This window comes from Hemibagrus wyckioides, linkage group LG22, assembly GCF_019097595.1.
Source record: "Hemibagrus wyckioides isolate EC202008001 linkage group LG22, SWU_Hwy_1.0, whole genome shotgun sequence".
In the NCBI taxonomy this organism is placed as follows: domain Eukaryota; kingdom Metazoa; phylum Chordata; class Actinopteri; order Siluriformes; family Bagridae; genus Hemibagrus; species Hemibagrus wyckioides.
This window is the reverse complement of record NC_080731.1, coordinates 19,427,410-19,450,633: the sequence shown is the minus strand read 5'-3', so window position 1 is coordinate 19,450,633 and position 23,224 is coordinate 19,427,410. Positions and strand designations below refer to the sequence as shown.

At 40.7% G+C, this 23,224-nt stretch overlaps 3 protein-coding genes across 4 annotated transcripts; 1 reads left to right on the top strand and 2 right to left on the bottom strand.

The window, feature by feature from the left end:
• Positions 1 to 1,761: 1,761 nt before the first annotated feature.
• Positions 1,762 to 11,612, bottom strand: LOC131343311 (BOLA class I histocompatibility antigen, alpha chain BL3-7-like). Of its 2 annotated transcripts, none has more exons than XM_058374889.1 (9): positions 10,532 to 11,074; positions 9,539 to 9,646; positions 6,095 to 6,361; positions 5,684 to 5,989; positions 4,328 to 4,624; positions 4,129 to 4,239; positions 3,678 to 3,713; positions 3,541 to 3,598; positions 1,762 to 3,443 (listed from the first exon to the last, which is right to left on the bottom strand). In XM_058374889.1, exons 2-9 carry the CDS (start codon positions 9,633 to 9,635, stop codon positions 3,398 to 3,400), a joined length of 1,218 nt encoding a protein of 405 aa, XP_058230872.1. In that variant the 5' UTR covers positions 9,636 to 9,646; positions 10,532 to 11,074; the 3' UTR covers positions 1,762 to 3,397. The 2 variants fall into 2 exon arrangements, with proteins under 2 accessions (XP_058230872.1, XP_058230871.1); XM_058374888.1 differs by lacking the exon at positions 10,532 to 11,074 and adding an exon at positions 11,094 to 11,612 and having other exon boundaries at positions 1,763 to 3,443.
• Positions 11,613 to 12,544: 932 nt separating this feature from the next.
• LOC131343312 (mevalonate kinase-like) lies at positions 12,545 to 17,920 on the bottom strand. The gene is made up of 10 exons (XM_058374890.1): positions 17,555 to 17,920; positions 17,020 to 17,167; positions 16,783 to 16,930; positions 16,420 to 16,575; positions 16,217 to 16,320; positions 14,319 to 14,364; positions 14,109 to 14,199; positions 13,753 to 13,872; positions 13,467 to 13,620; positions 12,545 to 13,181 (listed from the first exon to the last, which is right to left on the bottom strand). The coding sequence occupies exons 1-10, from the start codon at positions 17,633 to 17,635 to the stop codon at positions 13,030 to 13,032; spliced, it is 1,200 nt and encodes a 399-aa protein (XP_058230873.1). The 5' UTR covers positions 17,636 to 17,920; the 3' UTR covers positions 12,545 to 13,029.
• Positions 17,921 to 18,760: 840 nt separating this feature from the next.
• LOC131343007 (corrinoid adenosyltransferase MMAB-like) lies at positions 18,761 to 22,477 on the top strand. The gene is made up of 9 exons (XM_058374344.1): positions 18,761 to 19,100; positions 19,606 to 19,670; positions 19,807 to 19,900; positions 19,991 to 20,048; positions 20,247 to 20,319; positions 20,439 to 20,536; positions 21,767 to 21,831; positions 21,936 to 21,995; positions 22,113 to 22,477. Exons 1-9 carry the CDS (start codon positions 18,997 to 18,999, stop codon positions 22,195 to 22,197), a joined length of 702 nt encoding a protein of 233 aa, XP_058230327.1. The 5' UTR covers positions 18,761 to 18,996; the 3' UTR covers positions 22,198 to 22,477.
• Positions 22,478 to 23,224: the final 747 nt, after the last annotated feature.

The following is a 23,224-nucleotide window of genomic DNA, read 5'->3' as shown; positions in this document are numbered from 1 at the left end:
TGATGGCCGCAGATTCCAACCTGTCTGCTGATTTTCAAGAGTTTTTGAGCATGTTAAGGGGTCCAAAATACCCCGAAAGTTTGAAAAAAAAAATCTAATGAAAACAATAGGGCTTCCGCTCCTTCGGCGCTCGGGCCCTAATAAATAAGTATAAATGAAGTGCACACATGTCTCAGGCTTTATTTCTGAGTGTTTATTATAATTCAGGAATGAACCAGTAGGAGGCAGTAGAGTACCAGTGATGTGATAAAGAGGATTTTAATGTGATGTTAAAAACTTTTATTCAGTAAAGAGACTAATTGTTTCACTGTCACGCGCAGGTGTCACGTGCACGCTCATTTATCCAGCAGTGATGAACAGAGCTTAAACAGCATTAAACCACCATTTTACCACCATCACTTTTCGCATTTCAAGTGTTTAATGTGTTTAAAATTCAGAATATAGTAAAATAAAACCAAACAGTTTCCCGTTTTTGATTGGCTGTAAGTAACGGCGCGGTCTACACTCGCGAGGTGAGGCGGCTTGCCGGTCTGTCGTTACGGAGAAGTGACACAGACAGCCATGCAATGCATAAAATGTGGAAATATTTGCAATGCATCGATTTTTGGTGCATTTAGAAAAAGCCTGTTAGTGGCTCCAGAAACACTGACCGTAATGTGGCCGCTGTTACTTCAAAAAATCCATCATCCCCAGCTCCCGTGTCAGAAACAATTCCGACTCCCTCCACCTTAAAAAACTAAAAAATTATCTATCTATCTATCTATCTATCTATCTATCTATCTATCTATCTATCTATCTAGTTCCACAGATTTTTTTTTAAATGTTTACTCCATTTCTCTCTTTAACATATTACTTGAATATTTAATATTTAGTTGGCCTAAACTTCACTCCAACTTTAAAACGATTATAATATTGGCTGAATTTGTGCTCATTAGTCCAGTCATTAGCCATTCTGAATGTTGAAAATAACCCTTCATTTAACATTTTTCAAAAAACTTATTTGTGGTTATATTGACTTAAAATAATGTCTTCTTAACCAAGCCCATGCAAGAATATTACTACAAATATTTTTGCTATTCCATTATTTAATTAGTTGAATTTTACAGAGTATCTATCTCCTCAACCCCACCCCCAAAAATTGCCCACCTGGGATATCTGTCTGCCCACCCTTCTATGGCTGGCAAGAACCGGGCCTGCTGAAGAGAGCATTGCATTGGTCATAAAAGGGTTGTGGAGCAGTGGTTCCTCATACAGCCATGTTCCTGGACAGGAATGTTTTCTCAGATTACTGTAGATCTTCCAGCCTTGGAAGACAGACATATGAAAAGATATAATACCAGACAGACCCATGACCTCAAATGTCATCAGAAAAATCTGGATGTTCAGATCCCTACGACCTGTCCTCCTTAACACAGCTCAAGCTGTAACAGTCCAAGGGAGACGTTCCTGGTACTAGAGCCTCTGTGATGTAAACAAAAACCTGTCATTCTAATCGTATTGCAGGATGACACCCAAAACCCAGAGAGTAGCAGGAATGCCCATATACACTTTGTAGAAGACAAACTCTGGCAGTGGCAGAAGACTGAGAAGACTGAGCGTAAAAGAGGGCAAAAGTCAGCAAAGTCACAAAAACATCATGAACACTTTTCCTTAAACACATTGTTTATTTATTCAATGCCCAAAATAAAATTATAATATTATAGTATTGATGAGGAGATTCTCAGCCTTAGTGTCTCTGTGTTTCGCTCCATGAGCAGCACAGTGACAAGTCGCCTGCACCACCTGCACCATGAGGTCTCGAGGTGGGAACCATGAATTTTCTGAAAACAGAAATGTATCTCCCTTGTGTGTGATTCTGATATTGATCTGCAGTCTGATTTTCTCGTGTGATATCAGCTGGACTGGAGAGTCTTCAGGCCTGGACAGCCTGTCTCAGAGGCCTTGAGTTCACTCCAGTGGGAGGATCTACATGTGAGACTGAGATCAGCTCGATAAATAAAAAACTATTCACTGAACCAAAGCAGTCTTACTTATTTTAAATAATTTTTATTTGTTTCTTATAACAGAAAAAAGAATGAACGGAATACAAAACTGTACCATTTTAATAAAATATGCAAAGTATACAAAATGCTTTAAAAGGTGCCACTATCCCAGTTCAGTGTAGATACATAAGAGTGACTGATGTGTTAGATATCCTGTCTGCTGCTTTCATATAGGTGGAGACATCAGCTTGTTGCAGACCTACAGCATCAACATATACAAAAATACCACAAGGAACCTTTTCAAACTGGAGGTTGCACTGAAGTTTCCAGAGCACACTGACCTCCATAATGCTTAAATGTGGAACAAACAGGACTCTTACTAGAGCTGATCACCAGCAAACTGAGCTAGCAGTGGAGAAAGGTCAGGGTAAGAGAAGTGACCACAAACCTGATGGCCACTCTGGGTGAGATCCAGAGTGACCGCATGTGTAGACATGGAAGAAATTTGCAGAAGGTCAACCATCACTGCAAAACCTCTGATCTGGGCTTCATGGTAGAGTGGAAAAAAAAGTCAAATTCCATGCAGGCTTTCATGCGTCACTCACTGAGAAGAGGCTCTGGTCTGACCACTCTGATATAAAGTCCAGTCTGGGTTCTTGGCTCTGCAGGATGTTCCTTTGACCCCATGGCTTGGTTTTTGTTCTGATGTGCATTTTCAGCTGTTAAAACCAAAACACAGGTGTGCTCCTTCTCCAAATCATGTCCTATCATTTTAAATTTTCACATTTTAAAAAATCACATTTAACCTCCAATCAAAGTGTAGAAACATCTCAAAGATGATTTAGAGAAATATAAAGGACTTGAGATAAATTTCAAGTGTCATATAGCAAGGGCTCTAAATACTTATATCAGTGTGATATTCCAGGGATTTGTTTTTTTCTTAAATAAATTTGCACTGATAGCATTATGGTGTATGGAGTGTAGATTGTAGGCTTTTGACAACAACAATGTGAGAAATTAAGGTGTGAATAGGTTCTGAATGATTTGTATAAGGCTGTAGGACTCTTGAAATGTTTTCTGCACTGACTTAGACATGTCTCAGTCTTGGGCATTGATCTAAGCTCTGAATATGCTCTTCATCTCTACTGAGACTTAAAAATAATGTTCATATTGTCCGAGTTTCTCAGATCAACATACTTTGATGCAAAGTAACACCTTTCCCTAGAAAACAGCCTAATGACTGGTGAAGCCAAAAGCCAACTGTGGATTTAGATCTTGACTCAGTGTTGTTTTCTGAGGTTCCAGACTTGACTTTGTCCTCGACTCGATCTCGGCTAGTCCTGGACGTGAACTTGGACAATGGTGGTCCTGACTACAGCCCAAAACTAGTAAAAATGCTTGTGCTGTCTTTTCAGTTAGTCATCTATGGGGTCCATGTTCATCTCTCTTTCCTCCTCTCTCCTAAAAAGAAAAACAAAGAAAAAATGAGAAGTTAAGAAAACACATTTTAATCCATGTAAAATATAAAGGCAGATCTTCAACAAATGTCATATCTTACTTTCTCATTTCCTCAGAACCATGGCAGCACTGGCAGACCCATGGCAAACGGGTAAAGGCTGTGAAAGAAATAAAGTGTTTAATATGTGGGTGAAACATTACAATTAAATAACCCTTTGATTATAAAGACTCACTTACAGACACTGGGGCTGCCTTGAGTTGGAACATGTGTGACTGAAAGACAGAAACAAACAAACAGTCACCTACATCATTCATTCAAGTTTTTTTCTCTTTTCCTGGTGGGAGTCTTAGGGGCCAGAGGATATCGATTCTGAATTGAATTTAGACTTCCCCATCCCTAGCTAAGATTGAGAATGATCTCCCTCATGAGGTGCAGAAGCAGCAGTCACCAAATTGTTCTCCATGACCACCCCTGTTAACTGTGAAGTGTATTTGGTCTACATAATCATTTAAGATTTTTTTTCTCTATGAATTTAAATCAAAATTTTATTTTAAAATAAACAAAAAATGTTTTTGAGTTGGCAGCAAATTAGTTAGATTAGTGTTTTCTAGCTGTGGAAAAAAACACACAACATGCTTATTAAGAATCCAAAGGTTTCTAAATTTGTCGTCTTTTTTTCTGCCTTACCTTTCTTCCTTTTCATCCAAATAACAAATCCAGCGACAGAGAGAGCGAAGAGAATAACAACTGCACCAAAGATGAGGATCCAATCCAACATACTAGACTTGTACCTGTTATCTATTAAATCAGCACAAAATATTTATTAACTGATGCATCAATGAATCATCCGTAAATCTGTAGTTTTATAGGAAAGTGTTTCTCCAACCTCCCCGGATTTGTTGCTCGATCACATTCAGCACTAACTCCTCCTTCAAGCTGCTGTGCTGAATCACGCAGGTGTAGGTGTGTTTCTGCAGATCCTCAGCTGGGACTTTCAGAATGCTTCTCTTCTGGAAGCTTCCATCCTGGTTGGGTAACGTCTCTCTGAGCTCCACGTCCTCGTTCACGTCCTCTCCGTCCTTCCTCCAGGTGATATTCACTGCTTTGGGGAAGAAACCTGTAGTGTGACACACCACCTCTGGAGAAGGCGAGTGTTTCTGGATCACGGATGCTTTAGGATGATCTGAAGAGACACAGAGACAGAAATATTAAAACTCTGTGTGATTTGTTCATTTACAGATAACTTTTCAAAGGCTTGTATCAAGTTATTTTTCCCCTAGACAGTGAGACTGAGGAATTTCTCATGTTATAAACATATTTAGTCTACAAAGATGAAAAAGATAGATTTGTACTAGGAAATATATTAACATATTTAAAATACATATACAGTGGCAAGAAAAAGTATTTGAACCTTTTGAAATGTCATGGTTTTCTTCATAAATGTTATAAAATGTGACATAAAATGTGATCTGATGTTCAGAGTTCAAGAGTATTGACAAATGTAATGATACACTTGGGAATTCATCTTCTCCCCTGATGCAGGAAAGCAGGCCCAAATCAAGATGTGTCCTCCACCAAACTTTACAGTGTCTTCATTTGTAGACTGGTGAATTCATGGAAATCAACAATTCTTGATTGTAGATCCTCTGAAAGCTCTTTTTGGCAAGGCATGGTTCACATAAGCTTATTCTCCTTATGTGGAGCAAACTCAAAAAGCTTGAGTGTTTTTATCAGCCAAAGTAGCTTTAGTCCACACCTCCTTACTCATTTTCTTAACAAGACTCCAGGTATGCTAACATCTGACTCCAATTAGCTTTATTGACTAGCTCTATGAGGTTCTTCATGGTTGTTCTCCATAAAGACATCAGATAAAGATCAGGATTTTTTGTGTTCTTATTTATGCACATTGTATTTGTCAAGACTCTTGACCTAGATGAAGATCAAATCACACTGTATGACAAATTTATGCAGAAAACCATGAAATCCCATAAGATTCACATACTTTTTCTTGCCACTGTATCATATGTAGATGCATCAATATCAACAAATCTATGTGTGTGTGTGATATAAAAGGTGATAATGGGCTGTACAGGATTATTCAGATACTCTGTTCTGAAAACTATTGTGTTTATTTCACTCACAATATTTTACATGAGTGAATGTAACCGTGTGTGTGTGTGTGTGTGTGTGTGTGTGTATGAGTGACTGTAGTTACAGCAACAGAGCTGATCACATGCTTTACCTTTCCTCTCCAGAGTCTCTCTGCCATAAGACACGAACTTCTTTAACCACTCAATACACTCGTTCTCCAGGTAGTTCTTCCAGTATTGAGCCTTGTATCCTGTAGACTCCCACTTGTTCTTGATGATCTCAGCTTGTGGTGTAGCTGCAGTCCAGGTTCCAGTTTTCAGATCCAGACTGATGAAATCTTCTCCATCATAACCGAACTGATTGTATCGTCTAGTGGTGCCATCATCATCATCATCATCATCATCATCATCATCATCACCGGGCTCACAGCCGAACATCCTCTGGAGTATGTGAACTCCTGCACACACACACACACACACATACATTGTGTGAAGACTCTGATATAAATACATTGTTGTCTCTGACTGTTACTAAGCACTTTAATAATTGTGTTCATCTTTACCTTTAGTGTGATTAAAGCTTTTCATTACAGTGTGCAATAGATGATGGAGATCCTCCTGGTCACTCAATGTACGCTCCGTCTCTCTGGTCCAGTAATCTGGATCATCAGCACTGACCTTCTTTATCCATTCTGTCTTTGGGATCATCTTCCTGATGTTACTGTCGTAGTACACAAACTGCTGTCCATCCACCAGACCCACAGCAGTGAACTCTGGGAAATTAATTCCTGGTGTGACAGCAGTGTAGAGATACTGCAGAGAGTGTCTGACTGTTGAAACATCACAACAAAAATCTGGCTGAAGATTTAAATCTTGAGAAAAAGACAACAGTGATAAGGAACAACTGTGTGAGAAAATAAAACCTTGAAAGGGAGCAGACTGAAAAGAGATCTGAACTCTTCTGAGCAACACGGCATAGAGGACATCAGTAGAACTGCCACGCCTGATCTTTTTCATTTCTGTTTCTTTTCAACAGCCAACTTGCTCTTCCTACAGTGCTACTGAGTTCTGAATCCTGATTGGTCAGAAGGTGTTGATTAACTCTCTATAATAGCAGCTCTGACAGAAGTACAGCTGCAAATCACAGGTTTATATTAATGCACTACTTAAATTATGTTTTATATTATGAAAATGTTTCCACTGTAACTGCTGCCTTTAAATTGTTTATACAGTTTAAATATTTTGTTTACATTTTTGTAAAATCAAGCCTGTAACTGAAGTTAAGTCGTGTTTGTTATATGTACTTTTATAAAATAATATATAATGTTGCTGTACTTTTATTTTGAAGCCTCGGTGCAGATTAGGGATGGGCGATACCACAATTTTTTTAATACGATATGATACCGATACTTTTTGTTACAATTTTAACGATCCTGAAACAAAAACCACTTATTGTTTTAAATGTGAATGTGATTTTTCAAAATAATGTTAATTTTAGAAAAACGATCATTACATGTAAAGGCAAATTACAAACACATACTGACCATTAATAACAAATTACACAAAATACACACACACAGTATATACACATACTGTTATTCCTAACATTAATGGGACATTCCAAACACATAATTATTTATATACTGTACAAAAAGGTATATTCTAACCCCAGAAGGTCAGAATTTATTGGAATTATTATACTTGTGTGAACGTTTTTGATTACTAGTAAGGATTACTAGTACATCCCCCATACGCAGACTCACGCACACATACACACTTTCATATTTATTCTCATTCACCTAAAGGTAATGAGAGAGAGAGAGAGAGAGAGAGAGAGAGAGTACAGTTAATAGGTTAAGTAATTACTCTTCTCTGTGTACCTGGATAGGGTTCACCTCCCTTAAAACTGTCCAGTTATGTCTTTTATCGGACAGAAGAGACTGGGCTACTGTTTTTTGTAGTGTATTGGCTAAATGTTAAATGTCAGGCTCCTTTAAGAGGGTTAATGATGGTGAGGGGGGTGTTTTAGTTCTTCCTCGAGGAAGGGGGTGTGAATATAAACTTCACAGAAAATGCTAACTGGTGTCTGTTTTTGGATCGGTTATTGTGTTATTGAAAGGTTTAAAATCTACTGCTGTCTCCTCCTGCCTTCAGTATTCTACATTTTTGTTCCATCTCTTTATAAGTTTCAGTGTCTGTGTTGTCTGTAATTTTTTTCCGTTGTTGAGAAATAGCCCCACACCCCACCACCATTTCCTTTCTGCCTTCGTGCCATTCTGTAAAGCAGAAGTGTGTGTGTGTGTGTGTGTACATAGCTGAATGTCACATGATCATTCGCGTTCTGCTGCAGACCGAACGGTGTGTAACGTCATATATACAAACCATCACCGACTATCCTGTACACAGCGCTAAAAACATTTAGTTATGCAGAAATTAATAATATAGTTAAAATATCGATACTTTTTAGAAAATACCGATACTAAATTTGAAGCTTCTGAGTATTGATGTATCCATACTCCAGCACTGATGTGCACATCCCTAGTGCAGATGCTGATTTAGCGAGAAGGTTCTTAGTCAAGAAAGCTAGCAGCAACATTACGGATGCTCTGCTAAAAGTCAGTTCCACTCATAAAAGGACTTGAACTGTCATAAAAACAATTAAGATTAAAAGATTAAAAGACTATTTCCCTTTCTCACAGCATGCAGCCCACGAGGTATTTGGTTATTTGTCTGTATTTAATGTCTGTAAACCACCATTGCTTCGGTGGCTCACGCTTTCACTGTGTGTCAAAATAATGTGTTTGTTGTGTTTAGTTGTCAATACTGTGTTTAGTTTTCACGCTGGATTTGAGGAAAAGTCTTCAATAAACCAGTAGCAGGAGAACCACTTGTGTCTGTGTGAGCTTGGAGGGAGATATAACCATAGCAACAGCTCATTCATATGATCTAACATGAACATAAAGTGTTTAATAAAATTTAATATCTAATCGTTGATGTGGTGAAATGTCTGTAACGAGATTTAACATATATGCAAGTCTGCAGTGTCAGAAAAGTGTGTTCCTCGTGTTATTCCCAAACAACAAGCTTTAATGTTTAGGATCAGTAAAAGCTGATGGACATGTTATCTTACTTTCAACAAATTAGAGCAGAGTCAGAGTTCAAAAACTTTTCAGCAGTCAGATCAGAGTCTGTCTGTTAGACAAATATAAAGGTGGAACTTTACCTTCACAGGTTTATAGTTTTAATAAAATCGAAAACACAAGGACAATTCAGACAAACCAGAAATTGTAGGTCTAGTTTGCGAATGGAATATCTGTCACTCAAGATATACACGAAGTAGGAAATTGTGTATCTAACTTTATTTCTTCTTACATGTGTGGGGTTCTGCCTTCACTTTACACCATTTTTTCAGCAGTGCAACTGTAAATCTTTTAAAGAAAATAACATTTATACATTTATATTAATAAGAAAATGGAGTTCATTCTGCGCTACCGTGAGGAAGGACGTTCATATGGGGTGATGTTGGATATACTGATAGCGTATCATGGCATGAAGATTAGTTTGTGATCTCTAAAAACACACCTGAAGAACGCAGATATGTTTCAAAGACAAAACTATTCCAGATTAAAAGGAGCGCTATCAGAGCAGAGGTAAGAATTCCATTCACAAACTACACCTACCTTTTCCACTTTGTCTGAATTGCTGTTGTGTTTTTATTTTTGGATTTGCTCATTTGGTTTTGGATTTGTTTTGTTTTTCACTTCTCGGCCACCATGGAGGGGCCAGTGGTTCAGTTTAGCAGCTCAGATCTACAACAAAAACACACTGCGACCCAAAACACAGCAACTTTCATTCACTTCCTGAAGGTGAGTGGATTCATCAGACAACACAGGAGTGATTTCTACTGTATAACAGCACCGCCTTCATGTCATATCTCACTTACCTAATGCCCACATGTACACATGAACACAACACAGCAATTATTCATGATCATTAATCACTCCTACCTGCAGAAACCTGAGGAAAACTCATGGTGAGGAAGAACAGGACATCCAGAAGGACAGAAATCTGCTTCATTCTGCAGATTTTTTTCTTTAAATCCATCTTTAAGGATCCTGTAGAGAATTCATTTGGTTAGAACTTGCAGCATCCACACAGTAAAAACTCTGTTCCAGGAATATATCTTTCAGTTTCACTACATTAGCTACTTATTTATCACGCTCTGCACAGTTTTCCTGTCCTCAGCTGTGGAGCCTGTGTACCACACACCCAGACAGATGTGACAGATAGATGGACGCATGCACAGTGTGTGGGAATGGACACTTTGGAGTTTCAAACAGCCAGAAAAAAAAATCTGGAGAGGCTGCTTGTGTGTTTAAGAAGAGCACTGGGTAATAACACTAAAATACTGGGTTTAATCGTGAGGGAAAATGACTTGTTTATTTAAAAAGAAAGGAATTAAACAAAAGAAGAAAATAAATAAATAAATAAAAATCACTGAAGACATATCTTGGGATACCAAGAGGTGTACCTTGTGGGGATGACCAAGTAGATTATTTTGGTACTAGTTTTGGGTCACAGGGTCACATGACCTAGAATGTATTGAAGGAGTAGTGATTTTTTTAATTAAAAAATAAATAAATAATTACAAATTACTTAACCTGATTATTATATGATAAAATATGATAATTAATGCTATCTATTAATTAAATTATTATTAATAAATTAACAAAAGCTGTATGAATGACGCATACCATATGTATATTTAAGAAGAAATTAGAATAACTGGGGCAGGGAGCCAGGTAAGGAACAAGTACCACATTTTATTAAATACAGAAATTTATCGAGGGTCCCTAAAATACCGCTTCTGAATGTCTGTCTAATGTCCGAATATCAATCTAACTTCACCACGGTCGTAAATAAAATCTATGGACATTAATAAAACAATACTCATTTTAATGTAAGAGATATAAAAGGAAAGGATCAATCCAAACAGAGACCTCTGTTCTGTTAACTTCATCTGTTATGATTTGAGTCTCCAGCTGATGAAGGAGGCTGGCCTGCGCCCCAACACCTTGACTCCACCCTCACGTCAAAACAGTGGCAGAAAGTCAAACGCAAAGAAAAGTGAAGGACAAAGAAAAATGGTATCACAAAATGATTGCTTTTGCTCCGTCTCATTTATATTTTGCATTATTTTTTTTTTTTTTTGCAAAACTTTATTTTTTTTTTGCAAAACTTTATTTTCTTTTGCAAAACTTTATTTTCTTGCAAAACTTTTTTTTTGTTTGGCGAATATATGTGGCATTGAATTGTATAAAGAGAAAACCAGTCCATATCCAGCAGTGATGAAGCATCACACAGAGTCATATCCCACAACAGACCAGACATCAGCCTTAAGGAGAGACTTAGAAAAGGAATCTTATCTCTGTATCCCTTTTAGAATTGACACCCAACAAACTGATGGCAAGTAAACGAAAGTCAGCTTTCAGCAAACAGCAAAATATTTTATAAACCTTCAGAAAAACCTGCTGCGCTTTTGTTTCACATTACAGAACTCACCTGCTGATGAAAGATGAAGAGAACAGGTGAAGAAAAGCAGAGTCTTCATCACTGAGCTGCAGAGAGACATCACTGTTTCACATCCGGTCAATAACTAAACTAACACTAAACTAACACTAATCTCTTATCCACACACTCAATGTCCAGACTTAACTGTTACTTTGGTTAATTCTGTTGAAGAGTTTATAGAAAATTACCGATCCTTTCTTGTGTTCAGATTGATCTTGTTTACCTGCACACGTCCCTTTAAATATTTCTATCTGTTCAGATTGAGTGTTTTTCCTCATTCTCGGTGTCTAAGTGAAAAGGGGAGGGTGTACATGGGGCAACCAATCAGAACTCAGGATTCAGTCGCATCACCAGTTTCTGAGGAGATGTGAGGAGTACAGAATTATTCTGAAAGTGAAACAATAAGGAGGGAAGAGTTTATGATCATCACTCTTTATATTCTCATCTATTTCTAATTAAAAGGCGTTTAAATACATTATTATTTATTTATTATTGTTGTTTTTATTATTTTTGATTATAAAATGAATTTAGTTTGTTTACATTGTCCTACGTTAAATAAATAGATCTACTTTAAAAATAACTGACAAAAATATTATTTTTAATATTATCTAAACCCTTATCCTCTGTGTTGTGTGGAGTGAGACGCTCCAGACTGACTGTTTCTGTCAAAACCTTTTTTTGTAAACCTGATAACATTTTCTTTTCTTTTTTTTAGCAGACTTCCTGTGAAGGGAGAGGTCAGTAGGAGGTCAGTAGGAGGTCAGTAGGAGGTCAGTGGGAGGTCAGTGGGAGATCAGAGGTTAAGGTGCTGAACTACTGATAGGAAGGTTGTGAGACTGAATCCCAGGAACACCAAGCTGCAACCACTGGGGCCCCTGAACAAGGCCCTTAACCTTCAACTGCTGACTTGTATAAAATGAGTCACTCTGCATGAAGGAGTCTGCCACAGTGTCCACAGTGGAACAGGAAATGCTTATTGGGTTTATATTCATTATTTTAATGATCAGCTGCTTGATCCTAGCTCCTTTAAATGACCCTATTAAAAATGAAATATTCTCAAGAGCTGGGGAAAACCTGGATTAAATAATAAAAGATTAAATGAGGATTTTTATAGTGTTTTATATTAGGAAACAGCCCCTTTGTAGAGAGACAATCTCAGACTTCTGTCTCTATTTCTCTAAAGAAAAGATGGGATATTCAGTTTAGAGGAAGATGTTTAAAAAGGAAACCTGGATCTGTGATCCTCCCTGATCCACTGAATCAACTGCACAAGATTAGTTCATTATCAGGAAGTGGGACTGTATGAAGCAGTTTGGTGTTCTGGACCACTCAGGTGAGTGTACATCATGATGTCACCTGAAGTTATCTGTTTGTTTCTGGAAGTTGGTGAAGAACAGATAATTGTTATTAAGGCCCTGATTAATAAACACATAGACTTGAAGGAGGGTGTACTTACTTTTTTCCATGACTGTATGTAATGCCTGACAGAAATCATCGAAATGGGAGCAACACTAAGAGACATTTACTGTAAACACACACGAGTGCCATGTTCTAGGGGGAAAATAATAATAATAATAATAATATTAAGAAGCAGAAGGAGAAGAAATCCTCAACAACTGCATTCAGTCAGGAGAATCAGATTTATTTAGAAATATAAAGTTAGTTTAAATATGTAAGAGATCCTCCACTGTATTAGCTCTTCACCTGAGCTGTGATCTTCATCCCCAAACAAAGCGAGCAAGTAAATCTGGAGGATGATGTAGCTCTGGTGTCTATAGTGTTCAAATCTGTGTCCACTTTTATCTTCAGCAATGCTCTAATCACAGGTAACATTATATAATATATATATATATAAATAAAATACTGTTGGTATAGCTATAATGTTCATCTACTGTGTGTGTGTATGTGTGTGTGTGTGTTCAGTACATCAGTATTTAGTGAGGATGTGGAGGATGTTGTGTGTCAGTGAGGTGGGCGAGTGCATCAGGACACCCGGCGCTCCGATACTCGTCTCCCAGCAGTCAAATCCAACCTGCTTCAGCTCCTCCATCACGTCTCGCACCACACACTCGCCTGTCTCTGGAGGAACAGTGTGGAAAATCCAGTTAATATTAATAAGGAGTGTATAAGTCATTATGATCAACAGATATTCAACACACTGCTCAGAGGTGTTTCTGCTTACTGAGAATCTGAGATGCCGTGATGTTCAACCACCGTTACCACACTGAGGTGATACCTACATTACCTTACAGCTCCAGTTCTAATGCACTGATATTAAAGTCTGGTTTATGTTGTCACATGTTTGTACCTCTGTGTGTGTGTGTGTGTGTGTGTGTGTGTGTGCGCACGTGTGTGTTCCTAGACCTGGTGTGAGGAGTGTGATGGCGCAGCCTCCTCCTCCTGCTCCGGTCAGTTTGCTGTGGAGGCCGTGGGCCAGTGTGACCTGGCACAGTGAGTTCAGAGAAATGTGACCGACGCCCATCACGTTCAGGTGATGCTGATTGATGTCTATTAAATCCTGAGGAGGAAAAGAGGAAATCCGGAGGATTTGTATGAGCATAAAATAGACAGTAAACACACACAGGCGCTTGTGAGAACAGTCCTAGTGCTTGTTGTGTCCTAACTCTCAGTGTGTGCTACTTGTGTGTACCTCCAGTGTGCTGTAGTGTTTGGCTGAAGCTCCCTCTCTAGCCATCTCAGCTAGTGTCCGCTCACAGATCTGAGACACGGCATCCACCGACTCCAGCACAGGGAGCAGGACAGATGGGTACTGAACGACACACACACACACACACACCATTAATAGACTGTTTTTCTAACAGTGTGTGTATTAACTGAGTAACTTATTTTCTTCTAACTTCTTGGTACTTCGGAGACTCTTAGGAAAGAGGTCTTTCTGGATAATGAGAGGTTCTTGCTTCTCCTCTGGTGTAAGGTTCTACACAGAGTGTTAAAGGTTCCTCCAGAAGAACAAGTGAAGAACCTTTAAGGAGGGAAATGACTCACCTGATTAATTCTGTCCTTCACTCCAGAAACCAGGAGTTTGGTGCTGCGCGGTACTTTAGTGTTGGTGAGGAGGATCCTCAGTGTGGGTACACTGCAACACACACACACACACACACACAGTGTATCACAGTGATGAAGCAGAAAAGTTTTATTCCACAGTTTAATTACAGTGTGTGTGTGTGTGTGTGTAGGGGTGAAGAGTGTGTTTACTTGCTCAGTGGAGTAATTTTCCCAGCCTGGTAGCGCAGAAAGCCTCCTGCAGACACACAGTGTGAAGCTTCAGAAAATCAACCTTTCACTTTAACAGAAAAAAATCTAACTTTGTCTTCAAACACAAAACATTAGACACACACACACACACATGATCATACACAACTCTGAACATTACACACACACACACACGCACGCACTCGTCTCTGAACATCGCACACACTGTGGTTTGTCAGTTCGGAGTGTAAATGTTCCACACTGATTGTAGACTGCTCAAAAAATATGAAGGAACCCTTTGAAAACTCATCAGATCTCAATGGTGAAAAATCTCCTGCTGGATATCTGGACTGATCTGGACTGATCTGGACTGGGTAATGTGTTAGGAATGAAATGATGCCACATCATTTGATGGAGATGAAAATTATTATCCTACAGAGGGCTGAATTTAAACACACCCCCAAAATCAAAGTGAAAACTGTTGCAGCAGGATCGTCCATTCTGCAGAAATTTCACTGCAGCAACTCTAAATGGTCCTCAATAGTTTCTAAATCCTAATGAGATGAAGGATGGTGTCCTGGGGTATTTCCTCCCACATCTGGACCAGGGCACTGAGCTCCTGGACAGTCTGAGGTGCAAACTGGTGGCTGAAACAATGTCCCAGAGGTGTTCTGTTGGATTTAGGTCAGGAGAGCGTGGAGACCATTCAATGGTATCAATTCCTTCATCCTCCAGGAACTGCCTGCATACTCTCACCACATGAGGTCAGGCATTGTCCTGCACCAGGAGGAACCCAGGACCCAGTGCATCAGTGTAGGGTCAGACAACGGGTCCAAGGATTTCATCCCGATACCTAATGGTAGTCAGGGTGCCATTGTCTAGCCTGTAGAGGTCTGTGTGTCCCTCCATGGATATGTCTCCCCTGACCATCACTGACCATCACCAAACCGGTCATACTGAACGATGTTACAGGCAGCAGAACGTTCTCCACGGCTTCTCCAGACCCTTTCATGTCTGTCACGTGTGCTCAGGGTGAACCTGCTCTCATCTGTGAAAAGCACAGGGTGCCAGTGGTGGACCTGACGATTCTGGTGTTCAGTGGTAAATGCCAATCGAGGTCCACGGTGCCGGGCAGTGAGCACAGGGTCCACTAGAAGATGTGGGCCGTCAGGCCACCCTCATGAAGTCTGTTTCTGATTGTGTGGTCAGAGACTTTCATACCAGTGGCCTGCTGGAGGTCATTTTGTAGGCAGTGATCACCCTGTTCCTCCTTGCACAAAGGAGCAGATACCAGTCCTGCTGATGGGTTAAGGACCTTCTACTGCCCTGTCCAGCTCTCCTAGAGTAACTGCCCGTCTCCTGGAATCTCCTCCATGCTCTTGAGACTGTGTTGGGAGACACAGCAAACCTTCTGGCAATATCATGTATTATTGTGCATCCTGGAGGAGTTGGACTGCCTGTACAACCTCTGTAGGGTCCAGGTATCTCCTCATGCTACCAGTAGTGACACTGACCCTAGCCAAATGCAAAACTAGTGAAAAACGGTCAGAAAAGATGAGTAGAGAAAAACTGTCAATGACCTCCACCTGTAAAACCATTCCTGTCTCGGGGATCGTCTCATTGTTGTCCATCTAGTGCACCTGTTGTTCATTTCATTAACCCCAAAGCAGCTGAAACTGATCAACAACCCCCTCTGCTACTGAACTGACCACATCAGTATCCCAGGAGTTTCCCTGACCTCATGCTAAACTCTGATTAAAAAGTCGTCCTTTCATTTTTATCAGCAGTGTATTTTATTTTATTCTCATCACAATGCACTGAAATGGAAACTCTGGATTTTAGCAGAACTGAGCTTTTATTCCACGCAGGAAGTGTGATTAAATCCGAGCACAGAGACTCACCCCACGTCCCCACTGCGTTATCTACTCCTGATGGGTTGCCATGTATGATCTTTTCACCTTGAAAAGCCCAGTTATTGATCAACTCCAGCTCCTCATCACTCCACCTGAAACACACAACAACAGACACTCCACTATTGACCTTATGGGATGATGCTATCACATTTAAAGTAGCCGAGTACAGTATGTGTGAGTGAGTAACAGACCTGGCCGTCTCCTGGCTCTGTGTAAGAGGAGAGCTGATGGTTCCTCTGGCGGTGAGCAGACCAGCAGAGACACACACACTGTACGCAGCGCTGGAGCCCAAACCTGCTCCTGTAGGCAGCTCAGACCACACACACACCTTCAGACCGGGCAGGATTCTGGAGTTACACACACACACACACACATTAGGAAAATCATTTTTAAAACCATTTCAGCTTCTTCTGCCCAGTGAAGGGCTTCTACACAAGCACAGGCTTCTCTACCAGCAGGATTATGTTACAGATTTTATCACATCACTCCTAAAGTAATCTAGTAGTAATAAAAGCACGAGGTCAGTGTAATGTGTGAGGTGGACTCGCTCTTACTCTGACTGGGAGAAGACACGCAGGTAGGTGTAGAGGAAGGCCAGCACCGCCATGCTCCTGGTGTCTGTGGATCCATCAGAGACGCCTGTAAATTCCCTCAGCTTCCTCATCAGCTCAGTGTCCAGCTCTGTGGAGCTCCTACACTCACCTACACACACACACATACACACAGGGAGGATGTGTACACCAGGGCCGTGTCTCTGTACAGATACGTGAGGGTGAAGTGATCAGCTCTACCTGTACAGTGAGACAGCAGTGGTTTCAGCACGCTGATGTTCCAGCACAGGAAGGTGTCGATGTTCGGGAGACTGACGGACACTTCGGATGAAGACGTGACCCGCAGCCGCAGATACGTGCGCAGGTTCAAGCTCACAGCCAGCGCCACCTGTTGGAGATGATGAAGAGTTCAGGTGCTGAAAGCAGCCTTTAACCTGAGCTCCACACGACACATCCAGATACAGCAGATAGAAAAGTGCTGGATTCTGATCAATGAGCTCTGAGGAGACTCACTTCACCTCCTTCACAGCTCACATCACTGGACTGTGCCTCTGATACCCATGTGTGTGTCCAGTCTAGAGCTGATATTTATGCCACATGAAGCCTGATGGATCAGTAAATACACTTCTGCAACACTTCTGGCCTGAAATTCAGTTTCCAAAGGCATTTTAAAGGCCCTCTACAGGCGGAGTATCTCAACTGCAGCGTTATTTCCAGTGGAAGAGCGAATCAGAGGAGAAAGAGTGAATGAAGTGTGTAGAATGGGACACTTTACCTTCCCGTGTACTACAGCATGCTCTCCGTGCAGGATGGATTTCCCCGGAGCTGAAATGAAACACTCCTGAACAGCCGCCATGTCTGGAACACAGCCAGCATTAAAAACCCACCCGCATTCCGACAAAACTCCTCACTAATCCTACACTCCGAATACGGGTGGGCAAAGAAAATCACACACTCGCCGTACAAGTTCAGTCTATAGACCACCGTCCAGGTCCAGAATTAATCCCGAAAATACATTTATACATATAAAACCACATGAGATTAAAATCACACAAATAAAAAGTGAGTAATATAGGTATTAATTCCTGACTGAGAGTCTCTCTGACTCTCTGACTTCCTCATACACTGAATAAAAAGGAAAACACGCCGCTCGGTGACCAATCAGAACACGGATCCACACGCACGGCCGGACACGGACCAATCAGAGTGCACGTCACCACATCGTGTCATCAGTCGTCTGACAGCTCGTCCCGCCCACTTAGCTTATTATTTATTATAAACAGTAAGAGTTACTTTTACAATCTAGTACATATAACATAATACAATAACACTACTAATATTATTAATAATATATAATATAATACAATAACTACTAATATTATTAATAATATATAATATAACACAATAATACTACTACTATTATTATTAATATATAATATAATACAATGACACTACTAATATTATTAATGATAACTTGTTTAAATAATCTGAATGTTCGATTTATTATCGTTCATTTTCATGGCACTTCTTGTCTTCAAATTATTATCTAATGAAAAAAACATTAAACGATGATCTTAAAAACTATTTTTTTTGTTTGAATTAACAGGATTCATGAAGTTTCCCTCTTTTGTTCAGTTCACCTCTAAACTGTTCCACAATTTATTACACAATTACAGCAATAAATATTATTATAATATATATATTTATTAAAGAAGTTACTAATGTGTGAACCTCTGCGAATGGTAGAGAAAAATCCGTTCTGTTTATTTCAGAATATTAATCAGGAGTCTGAAGTTAAAATCTGAGCAACAGACGACGCTGAGCCGCATCCGGGTTTTTCTTATGCAGTTACAATCAGCGTCCACAAGAGGGCGAGAAACATCATACGGCTAGAAACACGCTCCAAATGGCGACCAGGACACTGCACACTATCTAGGCGTCCTAGTTAGAACACTAAAATGTAGATTGTAACGAAACCAACAGACTCAGCTACGGGTAGCAGGAAGGCCAAAGGCGATCAGTGTAAACATTCCGTATTTCCTGAATTGCGAACTGTAATATTGTCTAGTAGAACAGCAGCTAGTGTAGTGTAGTTAATTCTCTTTAATAAAGCTCAGTTTACAGTATGGCGAGAAACATTTCCATCAGATTTGATGATTAAGGTTAGTAAATGTTGTGGATTTAATCAGACTGCATTAAACAGTGTAGAGTTGTGTAATGGCATTGTCCTTGTCTTTGAGTCGAGCTGCACATCGTCACTGTGTGCTGCAGTTAATAACGTGGAGAAAGTCACAGCAGCTTCTGTGTGGAAACCTCAGAAGGTAAACAACTACACATCATTCATCACATTTAGTTACCATGGTAACAAGTTCAACCCGCGGTAAACGATCATATCGACAACAAATGATAGAATGAAATGAACTGAACTGATATCACTAATGATTTTCTGTCTTTGGATGAACACACGCAGCAAAACCATGTTAAAACAAGTAAAAAACACAACAAATAACACTCAGAGCTCCAAACTAGAGTTATTAAATAAACCTGCAGACATTCTGGACATTTCAGAAAGGTTGTTGTTTCCAGAAATCACTTCCTAACTTCCAGCATCTCCATATTTAATATTTTAATAAATGATTTTGTCATTAGTTTCCTTTGGGATTAGTTGGTAGAAGTCTGGGGAAAAGTTCTTCTGAAGCAGTTTTCACTGCAGTGTCTCTGTCTCACTTCTGGGATTTGACCTCATAACCTTCATAAACAGAGAAGTGTAACTCCTGAACTCTGACTGGAATCGTGTGTAACCTCTGAACTTTCTCACCTTCTGAGCTTTGGCACAAAGTCGGAGCGAGATCGGCCCATTCCCAAGATTTACACCAAAACAGGAGACAAAGGTTTCACAATTCTCATCTCTTCTTTTCTCTCTCTTTGTACACGGACATAAACACACTGAGCCTCAGCATTTCCACCTGCATTATTTCACACTGAGCCTCAACATGGGACTGTTTTCTGTCCACTGAATTCTCCTAGGATTTTCCAGCACTTTCACAGGAGAGAGGCGGCCCAAAGAGGATCGTGTTTTTGAAGCTTTGGGTACAACGGACGAGCTCTCGTCTGCCATCGGGTGAGATACACACACACACACACACACACAGGGTTTTCTGTATCTCATCAGTGTATCAAAGTCTTCATCATACACATTCTTCCTGCTTAGGCTGGCTAGAGAGTTCTGCCTCGAGAAAGGACACGCCTTCACCCATCAGCTAGACAAGGTGTGTGTGTGTGTGTGTGTGTGTGATGAGCGTTATATTAATCTAGCATGTTATATTTTCACAACAGTAAGGTGTGTGTGAGTGTTAAGTATCACAGTATATCACACACACATATATAATTCAGTGTGTTGGATGTGTAGGACCACCATAAAGAACACTGAGTGTCTCTGACTGCAGCTTTGTCTTTTCCTTCTCCAGATCCAGTGTGTGCTGCAGGACGTGGGCTCTAACATGGCCACTCCTCGCTCATCAGCCCGAGAGAGCCACATAAGTGTGTGTTCATTATGCAGAGTGTGTGTGTGAGAGACAGAGAGCGGAAGAGAAATGAGCAGGTGGAGTAGTGACAGTATGTACAGTGTGTTATTTTCAGTGTTTTTCCTTCTACACCAGAGAAGACGCAGTTCAGCAGTGAGACTGTAGCAGAGCTGGAGAGATGGATTGATTCCTACACAGATGAGCTTCCTCCTCTCACACACTTCATCCTCCCTGTAAGCTTCCTCCTCTCACACACTTCATCCTCCCTGTAAGCTTCCTCCTCTCACACACTTCATCCTCCCTGTAAGCTTCCTCCTCTCACACACTTCATCCTCCCTGTAAGCTTCCTCCTCTCACACACTTCATCCTCCCTGTAAGCTTCCTCCTCTCACACACTTCATCCTCCCTGTAAGCTTCCTCCTCTCACACACTTCATCCTCCCTGTAAGCTTCCTCCTCTCACACACTTCATCCTGTCTGTAAGCTTCCTCCTCTCACACACTTCATCCTGTCTGTAAGCTTCCTCCTCTCACACACTTCATCCTCCCTGTAAGCTTCCTCCTCTCACACACTTCATCCTCCCTGTAAGCTTCCTCCTCTCACACACTTCATCCTCCCTGTAAGCTTCCTCCTCTCACACACTTCATCCTCCCTGTAAGCTTCCTCCTCTCACACACTTCATCCTCCCTGTAAGCTTCCTCCTCTCACACACTTCATCCTGTCTGTAAGCTTCCTCCTCTCACACACTTCATCCTCCCTGTAAGCTTCCTCCTCTCACACACTTCATCCTCCCTGTAAGCTTCCTCCTCTCACACACTTCATCCTCCCTGTAAGCTTCCTCCTCTCACACACTTCATCCTCCCTGTAAGCTTCCTCCTCTCACACACTTCATCCTGTCTGTAAGCTTCCTCCTCTCACACACTTCATCCTGTCTGTAAGCTTCCTCCTCTTACACACTTCATCCTGTCTGTAAGCTTCCTCCTCTCACACACTTCATCCTGTCTGTAAGCTTCCTCCTCTCACACACTTCATCCTGTCTGTAAGCTTCCTCCTCTCACACACTTCATCCTGTCTGTAAGCTTCCTCCTCTTACACACTTCATCCTCCCTGTAAACTTCCTCCTCTCACACACTTCATCCTGTCTGTAAGCTTCCTCCTCTCACACACTTCATCCTGTCTGTAAGCTTCCTCCTCTCACACACTTCATCCTGTCTGTAAGCTTCCTCCTCTTACACACTTCATCCTCCCTGTAAGCTTCCTCCTCTCACACACTTCATCCTGTCTGTAAGCTTCCTCCTCTCACACACTTCATCCTGTCTGTAAGCTTCCTCCTCTTACACACTTCATCTGATAGTAAATGTTCTTGTACTTTGGATAAAGAAACTCTTTAAAGCTGGACTGTATTCTCACCTGTGTGACTCTGGGTTCTTCTCTCATCCTCTCACTGTGGATTATGTTCTACAGTCTGGGGGGAAAAGCAGTGCTGCCCTGCATGTGGCCAGAGCTGTGTGTCGCCGGGCCGAGCGCTGGTCAGTCTCACACACACACACACACAGTAGATCTGCACTAATGTTTTATCTCATTATGAGCTGATCGTTGGTTCACACGTGTCACTTCCTGTCTCTGTCTGCAGCGTGGCTCCTATAGTGCGTTCAGGCGAGGCCGATCCTGACGTCAGTAAATATCTCAACAGGTAAAACACAAGAGTTTGTTCAGAATCTTCCTTTAACACAGATTTAAAACAAACAGAGATGCTGAAGCTTTAAGTGTCACTTCTTTACCTGCTCTGATGTGCTGCTTGTTGACGCAGGTTGAGTGATTACCTGTTCACACTGGCCAGATACACAGCCATGAAAGAAGGAAACACAGAGAGGATCTACAGGAGACCTGAATGAACTTCTTCAACATCAGAAATAAACTCTCTTTTCTGAAAACTGTGAGATTTCTCCAGTATGTTTATCTAAATCACTTATTTTGACCTGGTGTTGAAAACGTCTCCTGATTCAGCTGATGGTGTTAATTCCACTGCATCACTTCATTACACTCCAACACTGACACATAATCAGAGTTCATCACGATGAACTCATGGACTCTCTGTCTGACTCCAGCCACTGAACCGCTCTGACAGTACAATAAAAGTAAAATATAACTCGGAATAAACACAGTACAAACCTGTATGGTGTCATCAACTGATTACATTTCTGCAGCTGAAAAGTAAAAGTGAAACCAGATAAAGTTACCAGATTACAGTTGTTCATGAACAAAATCAGTTCACATCTGGATGATAAATGTGTTTGTTTCTGCATGTAGGTGGATTTGCTAATGTTCCAAATTATTATACTGAACAGGAAGAAAGTTATTTTACAATAATCACAATGTCTTGATAAAGAAATGTAAAGAATATTGACATTGTTGCCTCAGGGCTGCCTGGTGTGTGTGTGTGTGTGGAGAGAGACTCATACACACACTTTACCTTTCTTCCCCATTCAGTACACTCTTTCTCCAGGGAGTTCCCCATATACTCAGTCCAGTCTCCTGCAGGATCCCACATCTGTTTGGTGATCACATCTTGTGGTTTAGCTGCAGAGTAGGTGAGATCTTTCAGATCCAGACTGATCTTCTCCACCCTCCATCACCATTGTACTGCCTGACATGATCCTGAACTGGTTTGTGCGAGTGTGTAGAGTTTTTTTATTACTCTTTTTACTGCCTGTGGTTTTGATTTGTTGTTCTTTTTGACAGGTGACCGAATGTGAACATTTTAAACCTTACTCAGCTTCAGCAGATCTGTCTCTTTAAAACATTTAGAGTTAATTCCTGCTTCTTTATTCACACCTAGAGCGAGTGCGAGTTCTTGTGAAGTAATCCCACTCAAAGCAAAACTGAACTGCTGCTCATCCCAGGTGGTTCATCCCCAGCCCA